The sequence below is a fragment of the Drosophila suzukii genome, chromosome 3 (assembly GCF_043229965.1).
Source record: "Drosophila suzukii chromosome 3, CBGP_Dsuzu_IsoJpt1.0, whole genome shotgun sequence".
In the NCBI taxonomy this organism is placed as follows: Eukaryota; Metazoa; Arthropoda; class Insecta; order Diptera; family Drosophilidae; genus Drosophila; species Drosophila suzukii.
In genome coordinates this window covers 75202795-75211960 of record NC_092082.1, presented here as the reverse complement: position 1 = coordinate 75211960, position 9166 = coordinate 75202795, and the positions used below count along the sequence as shown (strand labels likewise).

The 9166-nt window shown below is 37.9% G+C and overlaps 1 protein-coding gene across 1 annotated transcript; it reads left to right on the top strand.

Annotated features, from left to right (window-relative positions):
• Positions 1–281: 281 nt before the first annotated feature.
• Positions 282–2243, top strand: LOC108011010 (estradiol 17-beta-dehydrogenase 11). The gene is made up of 5 exons (XM_017076036.4): positions 282–512; positions 1148–1303; positions 1404–1580; positions 1655–1727; positions 1784–2243. The coding sequence occupies exons 1-5, from the start codon at positions 345–347 to the stop codon at positions 2173–2175; spliced, it is 966 nt and encodes a 321-aa protein (XP_016931525.3). The 5' UTR covers positions 282–344; the 3' UTR covers positions 2176–2243.
• The last annotated feature ends 6923 nt before the right edge of the window (positions 2244–9166 follow it).

Sequence of the window (9166 nt, the reverse complement as noted above, 5' to 3'; positions counted from 1 at the left end):
CATCTGTGCAGGAGGTGACTTTTCTATTTATTTGCTGACAACGCCAGCTCCCCTAAATGTATCCAGGGAGTTGGGGGCTGCTTTTTGGATTGCTACTTAGTAAATGGGTTGTCAATTCGGCGCTTGGCACACATTCGGACATTAAAAGTGCGCTGGAAGTCGCGGTTAATTGCCGATCTCTGCTAACCGAGTCATTGTGGAATCACTCGAATGCAATCTCGACTAAAAGCCAGTTTGGCGAAACGATCCGCGTTTGGCGGCCTGCGATTTGCGATTTGCGACTTGCGATTCAAAGCGTTTTCGCCATTCTCTCGGCTCGGTTGTGGCTTCCTATTCCGCGGAAAATGTCGGAAGTTCTGCGAAACACTCTGGTAAAACTTCAGGCCCTCATCGGACTGATCGGCCTCGCGGCTCTGACTCCACTACTCATTTTGGCCGCTATTCTCAGCCGGCTGATTGCCAAACTCTGTCGCTGCCCCAAGCCGAAGAGCATCGAGGGAGAAGTGGCTGTGGTGAGTTTTGGCCAACAAAAATAAGACAACTTTTAGCGAATTCAAAATATAGACACTTCGGCTAATAAAAACTTGGCTTCAAGAGAGCGTGTTAATATCAAGTTGCAAAGCCACTGAATCGTATAAACTCAAGATTGAGAGTATTACCAAATCTTTTAAATATTTGAAAATTTCCTATATTACTGGTTTTTTTAACAGTACGTTTGTACTCCCAAATATCTTATTATTTGTACATTAAAAAAAAACTAGAATAGTGCACAATCGATTTGGTTAAAAAAAGGATAAATTATTAATATCAGTTGGTAAAGATCAACTTACCTTAAGCTAAGTAGAGAATTATGATGTTTTTATTTAATTTTAAAATCTTAAAATGTTTAATCCTGCTGACAAGACGCAGATAGATTTGTTGTTTTTTTGAGCGATTTGCTAATCCAGACTAAGGTTAATAGGGGTTATTATATTGACATCTATTACCTTAAAAGTAAAATTTAAAATTTGATAAAAGCTTTCTTAATTAATAAAATGCTTGTTATTGCAAAACTGGTTTATGGCTTAAGATAAATGTTTTTTTATGAGTGATAAACTTAATGAGCCTTTTTATACCGCGTATATTATATATCTGTTGCTTGATCTAGGTTACTGGGGCTGGTCATGGCCTAGGTCGAGCCATATCCCTGGAACTGGCCAAGAAGGGCTGTCACATAGCCGCTGTGGATATCAATCTCTCTGGAGCCGAAAACACCGTTAAGCAAATCCAGGAAACCTATAACGTTCGTGCCAAGGCCTACAAGGTATATTGTATAAGAGAAGGGTGGCTTGCAAGACTGGTTTTAAATGGTCTATTAAATTGTTGATACAATTATAAGACTAATTTAAACGCTTAATTCCTAGGCCAATGTAACTAATCACGGTGAACTAACTGAGCTGAACAACAAAGTTGTTGCTGATCTGGGACCCGTAACTGTTTTAATTAACAATGCCGGTGTTATGCTGCATCGTAACATATTGAACCCGGACCCGGCAGATGTGCAACTCATGATCGATGTAAATCTAACGTCGCACTTCTGGGTGAGTTGTCCTTATAAGGATTTTTGATATAAATATCTTTATTATAAGGGTATACCTTAATATAATCCCTTTAGACCAAAATGGTTTTCCTGCCGCCAATGAAGGCGTTACGCAAAGGATTCATAGTCACCATTAGTTCCTTGGCAGGTAGGGAGGGTCTTTAAAAATGTTGGAATCACTTAGTAACCCTCGCTTTCTCCCAGGAGTTTTCCCACTACCCTACAGTACGGCCTATACAACCAGCAAGGCTGGAACCATGGCCCACATGAGGGCCCTGCGAATGGAGTTGGCTCTGGAGAAGCAGAAGAACATCCATGTGACCACTGTACTCCCCACCTTTTTGCGCACCAACGATGAGATTACCCAGATGTCGAATACTATCGGAATCGAGGAGATATATCCCCTGATCAGTGGAGAGGAGGTGGCCCACCGAGTGGTGGAAGGAATGTTGCGGGGTGAGCATGAGATCACCTTGCCGGATCTGGCATCCGTTCTCTACCGCCTGTTGTTCCTTTTGCCCATCGACTGGCAGATGCGAATGACTCTGCTGCTCACCGGCAGTCGGTTCAAAGAGTTCACAAAAATGCGATCCTGAGGAAGATGTGGTGGGAGTGGCAGTGGATAAATAAATATGTATATATTCCGGTTTCGGAAAAAAGGAAAGTCCTGCGTATTCTTCTGCCCCTGGGACTCTCAGGTGGCGGTGCTGCTTAAAAGCGTTCCATTAAAATCCGATTAAAGATACTTTTTGCGGCCGGCTGGTCACGGACAACTGGCCACAGGCCACGGGCTCCAGTCATGTGTTTTTCATTTAATTTTCAGCCAGCATTGCTTTAATTTTTCAGCCCGTCTGGATCCTGAGTCCTGGGTCCTGCGTCTGCATTTGTCAGTTGGCACAGGGGGCGGAAAAAGGGGAATGCAATCAACTTTTCAGCGGACACAACTTCGCCCACTTTTCCACTCCCAGTGCTGAATCTCATTATGCAACTTTTATGGGGTCATTGAGGCTGTGTGATTTATATGTTTTGCAAAATTTAAAAAAAACACAGCTCGACGAAGGTAGAAAAAACTGCATATAGAAAACTGAAAGGCTTAAGGCTCTTTCACTTGTTAAATTCAGGGTTTTTAGAGCAGTTCGGTGAAAGTACGAGTGCATATGCAAACGTTTTTGCCACTTCAAACGAAATTGTTGTCTAATAGGGTCGAGTGAGGACCATTAAAAGAGAGTGGCTTGACAGAAAGTATTTTTTGGTTAAAGTGATTCCTTACAAAACCCGTAGAAGGATGAAACCCCGTCTTTTTGTTCGCCTGACAGTTTTTCTTTGTTCCTTTATCTTTATGCTGGTGAAATTAATGCAACACATTAAGAGAAATATTGCAACAGCGGCGGCAGCAGACGAGGACTTTTCCATTTTTCTTATTTTTCCTCAGCGCGAGCTTTTCACAGACACTCTATGATGCCATATATATGTACGATTTTCTTGCATATTTCCACGTTCTGCCATGCACGCGCTTTTCCCTCATCCTCGTCCTGAAGCTTTTATTTTATTTATGCTATCACTGCAACCTGAAATGCTTTAGCCACACACAGATACACAGATACACACTCATAAAGCGGGCTACAGGATACTGCATTTATGTGGAATTTCTTTCCTGCTGCATTTGCCTTTTCTTTCAGAGCCCAGGACATATGCATGGAAACTTTAGTGAAATTAAGAAAAATATAAAAAGACATTCCAGCAGTCGGAGTAAAAAGAAAGAAAGAAAGAAACGCTTTAGGAAAATGAAAAAATAATGCTGCCAAATGCAAAAATAACATCAGGAAATGAGTCAAAGTCCTGCTCCTGCCACTTGGCTTTTTCTCGGGGGAAGGAAAACAGAAATCACCAGAGAAGGGAAAATATTATGTCAGCAAATCAAATCGATTGTGTGGGAAAGCAGCATTAGCAGAGCAGTCAGGAAAAGGGCTCCCGAGCTCCCGAATATCCCCAACATCCCCGTAATTCCCAATTAAAAAGCCGTTAATGATGCGTGGCCCAAAGCGAGACCATCGCAACCCCAGAGGCCCAGACGTGTTGCAAGTAACGCCTCAATGGCAGCCTGATTGAAAACTCCAATGTGCCACTCCGATCCGATGCGATCCGCCCCCAATGCTCTGGCTTATTGTTTGTCTTTGCCACTGACGAGCACTTTTTAATTTCGATGGGTTGTCTGCGGACAAACGAGGCATTTCCGCGTGTGATTATCGGGATCCATTGGGATGCATCTACATATGCGTATATGGGAACTCCTCTGCTGACTTGGGCTTAATTATGAGCTGCGAGTGAAGTGCGTGGGAAATCGAATAGAGTTCTCCGAGGAACACTGGCTGAGGGCACCTGTGGTTGTCCCTTTCCATTTAGATTCCCATTTTTACTACATGATTCCCTGTAATACAACAGACACTTCCGACTTGTGTAACAGTCATGTTTTGGGCGCATTTCCATCAGCCGCGAATTCGCGAAAAGAATTTAATGAAGAGTTGTATCCTTGTGTCAGGTTGCTCACAAAATTTCATTTGCTGTTGCATGCGCATTTGCATTTCCATTTCCATTTTCCGCCCGCCATTTTCCATTTTCAGCAACCTTGGTCCGCAAAATGACGACTTTCGACTGTCAGGCGTCCAAAACTAATTAAAAAGCTGACCGGGACACGTTCCATGTCCATTGCCATGGCTAATGTCAGAGTAACTAATTTTGATGGGCCATTGATTTTGGGCACACAGTGCAAAAATGATTACAATTTTAAAATAAATAAAATGTAATACTTAGAAATAGCCATCTCTGTATACTTTTATTAATAAAGCTTGAAGTTACGACTTATAGCTACAGTGGTTTTGGCATACTTCATTGTGTTAGAATATAATGGTTTTTATAATAAATACTTTTGATAAATATATCATGGTAATTGATAATTATTTTAATATTATTTAAATTTATATTTTACAAACAATTTTATATTTGAAATAAATAAATTGATAAATAATAATATTAAATTGATAAACCTATTTAAGTGTTGAATTTTTTTCAGTGTACAAACAGGACTAACTAGCCACCAAGTGTACTGGAATTTCACAGTCTGCTCCTGTCGGGAAATGCGATACGATGCGGGTGCATAAATCACATGTTTAACTAATTAAACGAAACAGTAAATAACGATCTAAGGCCGGTCAGCGTTTTAATGAGTAGACAAAATGCCACCGTAAACGGGGACTTGAAACGCCCACGAGAAATCAGGGTCCACCGATCATAAAAACGCCCCAGGCCTGCACAGATGCCGTCCCCCCGGCGCAATAATCATAAAAATTGCATATTAAAATTCATTCGGGGGGCGTGAACTGCTTCAGTTTTCCTTTTCGTTTTTCTTATTTTCTTTTTATTGTGCGACGCCTTTAAAATGTTTATAAATACAGTCAATTTGCTGTCAACTTTTGAACTTGCCACATGTGTTCGGCTTCGGCTTTCGAGTTGTAAAATGTCAAGGGGTCAACGGCAACGGCTCATTATAATGCAACCGCCTAGGCCGAATAGAGTGAGTGACACTCTTTGCAGCGACGGACCCGAAATCGGTTTCAAATCGAATTATGCTAAAACATATTTCGCTGCGATAGCGACTACTCCGGCATGCATGTCAACGCAATCATTTGACATTTTGACAGGACATCGGGGGAATGAGCCGGGGATTTTGGGATCACAGGGTTGGGGGATGGGGGTTCGGTGTTCGGGATTCAGGGAGCGTGAGTGCGGCAGGATAGTTCGAGTTGAATGTCGCGCCTGCGCGGCTCAAATTACAAATTAAACAGCGACGATGTCGGGGTTTTCCATTTCTCTTGGCTAAACAAAATCAAATTACCGGCTGACAAATGTACTTGTTGAATGCGATGAGGGCGAGCGGTAAAGATGTGGTGTTTGAACACCTCAACAGAGGGAAACTGGCCCGTTTTCCCGCTTTTCCTAAAAGTAATAAGGATCGTTAGCATATTTAGCAAGCTGTTCAAATCAGTCGGTCTTTTAGCTGTACGCCTTGATTTGGCTGAACTACGATGGAAAAACCGGAAAAAAATGTCAAATTTTTGACAAAAATCTGAATTTTGTATTTTTGAAAAAAAATTTATCCCTTTTTTCGCCATAAAAATTCAGTTTTTTGGCTGCCATAACAAAAATATAAGTCAGAATGAGGAATGTCATACTTCGTTGAGCTCGTTGTTTAATTTCCAATCAATTGGCATTTTAACCTGAATATTTTTAATTTTTGCCATTTTTCGAAAAAAAAGTGATGTAACCACTATAAAAATTGAGAAAATTGGTCAAAAAATAAATTTTCCTAAAAGTGATAAGGATCGTTAGCATATTTAGCAAGCTGTTCAAAACAGTCGGTCTTTTAGCTGTACGCCTTGATATGGCTGAACTACGATGAAAAAACCGAAAATAAATGTCGAATTTTTGACAAAAATCTGAATTTTGTATTTTTGACAAAAATGTTAACCCATTTTTCGCCATAAAAAGTCCGTTTTTTGGCTGCCATAACAAAGATATATGTCAGAATGAGGAATGTCATACCTCGTTGAGCTCGTTGTTTAATTTCCAATCGATTGGCATTTCAACCTGAAAATTTTTAATTTTTGCCATTTTTCGAAAAAAAGTGATGTAACCCCTACAAAAATTGAGAAAATTGGTCAAAAAATAAATTTTCCTAAAAGTGATGAGGATCGTTAGCATATTTAGCAAGCTGTTCAAAACCGTCGGTCTTTTAGCTGTACGCCTTGATTTGGCTGAACTGCGATGGAAAAACCGAAAATAAATGTCGAATTTTTGACAAAAATCTGAATTTTGTATTTTTGATAAAAATGGTAACCCTTTTTTCGCCATAAAAAGTCCGTATTTTGGCTGCCATAACAAAGATATAAGTCAGAATGAGGAATGTCATACCTCGTTGAGCTCGTTGTTTAATTTCCAATCGATTGGCATTTCAACCTGAAAATTTTTAATTTTTGCCATTTTTCGAAAAAAAGTGACCTCCCCCCAACAAAAATTGAGAAAATTGGTCAAAAAATCAATTTTCCTAAAAGTGATGAGGATCGTTAGCATATTTAGCAAGCTGTTCAAAACAGTCGGTCTTTTAGCTGTACGCCTTGATATGGCTGAACTACGATGAAAAAACCGAAAATAAATGTCGAATTTTTGACAAAAATCTGAATTTTGTATTTTTGACAAAAATGTTAACCCATTTTTCGCCATAAAAAGTCCGTTTTTTGGCTGCCATAACAAAGATATATGTCAGAATGAGGAATGTCATACCTCGTTGAGCTCGTTGTTTAATTTCCAATCGATTGGCATTTCAACCTGAAAATTTTTAATTTTTGCCATTTTTCGAAAAAAAGTGATGTAACCCCTAAAAAAATTGAGAAAATCGGTCAAAAAATAAATTTTCCTAAAAGTGATGAGGATCGTTAGCATATTTAGCAAGCTGTTCAAAACCGTCGGTCTTTTAGCTGTACGCCTTGATTTGGCTGAACTGCGATGGAAAAACCGAAAATAAATGTCGAATTTTTGACAAAAATCTGAATTTTGTATTTTTGACAAAAATGGTAACCCTTTTTTCGCCATAAAAAGTCCGTATTTTGGCTGCCATAACAAAGATATAAGTCAGAATGAGGAATGTCATACCTCGTTGAGCTCGTTGTTTAATTTCCAATCGATTGGCATTTCAACCTGAAAATTTTTAATTTTTGCCATTTTTCGAAAAAAAGTGACCTCCCCCCAACAAAAATTGAGAAAATTGGTCAAAAAATCAATTTTCCTAAAAGTGATGAGGATCGTTAGCATATTTAGCAAGCTGTTCAAAACAGTCGGTCTTTTAGCTGTACGCCTTGATTTGGCTGAACTGCGATGGAAAAACCGAAAATAAATGTCGAATTTTTGACAAAAATCTGAGTTTTGTATTTTTGACAAAAATGTTAACCCTTTTTTCGCCATAAAAAGTCCGTTTTTTGGCTGCCATAACAAAAATATAAGTCAGAATGAGGAATGTCATACCTCGTTGAGCTCGTTGTTTAATTTCCAATCGATTGGCATTTCAACCTGAAAATTTTTAATTTTTGCCATTTTTCGAAAAAAAGTGACCTAACCCCTACAAAAATTGAGAAAATTGGTCAAAAAATCAATTTTCCTAAAAGTGATGAGGATCGTTAGCATATTTAGCAAGCTGTTCAAAACAGTCGGTCTTTTAGCTGTACGCCTTGATATGGCTGAACTACGATGAAAAAACCGAAAAAAAATTTCGAATTTTTGACAAAAATTTGAATTTTGTATTTTAGGAAAAAAATTTAACCCTTTTTTCGCCATAAAAATTCAGTTTTTTGACTGCCATAACAAAAATATAAGTCAGAATGAGGAATGTTATACCTCGTTGAGCTCGTTGTTTAATTTCCAATCGATTGGCATTTCAACCTAAAAATTTTTAATTTTTGCCATTTTTCGAAAAAAAGTGATGTAACCCCTAAAAAAATTGAGAAAATCGGTCAAAAAATAAATTTTCCTAAAAGTGATGAGGATCGTTAGCATATTTAGCAAGCTGTTCAAAACAGTCGGTCTTTTAGCTGTACGCCTTGATATGGCTGAACTACGATGAAAAAACCGAAAAAAAATTTCGAATTTTTGACAAAAATTTGAATTTTGTATTTTTGAAAAAAAATTTAACCCTTTTTTCGCCATAAAAATTCCGTTTTTTGACTGCCATAACAAAAATATAAGTCAGAATGAGGAATGTCATACCTCGTTGAGCTCGTTGTTTAATTTCCAATCGATTGGCATTTCAACCTAAAAAATTTATATTTTTGCCATTTTTCGAAAAAAAGTGATGTAACACCTAAAAAAATTGAGAAAATTGGTCAAAAAATAAATTTTTCTAAAAGTGATGAGGATCGTTAGCATATTTAGCAAGCTGTTCAAAACAGTCGGTCTTTTAGCTGTACGCCTTGATATGGCTGAACTACGATGAAAAAACCGAAAAAAAATTTCGAATTTTTGACAAAAATTTGAATTTTGTATTTTTGGAAAAAAATTTAACCCTTTTTTCGCCATAAAAATTCAGTTTTTTGACTGCCATAACAAAAATATAAGTCAGAATGAGGAATGTTATACCTCGTTGAGCTCGTTGTTTAATTTCCAATCGATTGGCATTTCAACCTGAAAATTTTTAATTTTTGCCATTTTTCGAAAAAAAGTGATGTAACACCTAAAAAAATTGAGAAAATTGGTCAAAAAATAAATTTTTCTAAAAATGATGAGGATCGTTATCATATTTAGCAAGCTGTTCAAAACAGTCGGTCTTTTAGCTGTACGCCTTGATAAACCTTGATAAACTACGATGAAAAAACCGAAAAAGAATTTCGAATTTTTGACAAAAATTTGAATTTTGTATTTTTGGAAAAAAAATTAACCCTTTTTTCGCCATAAAAATTCAGTTTTTTGACTGCCATAACAAAAATATAAGTCAGAATGAGGAATGTTATACCTCGTTGAGCTCGTTGTTTAATTTCCAATCGA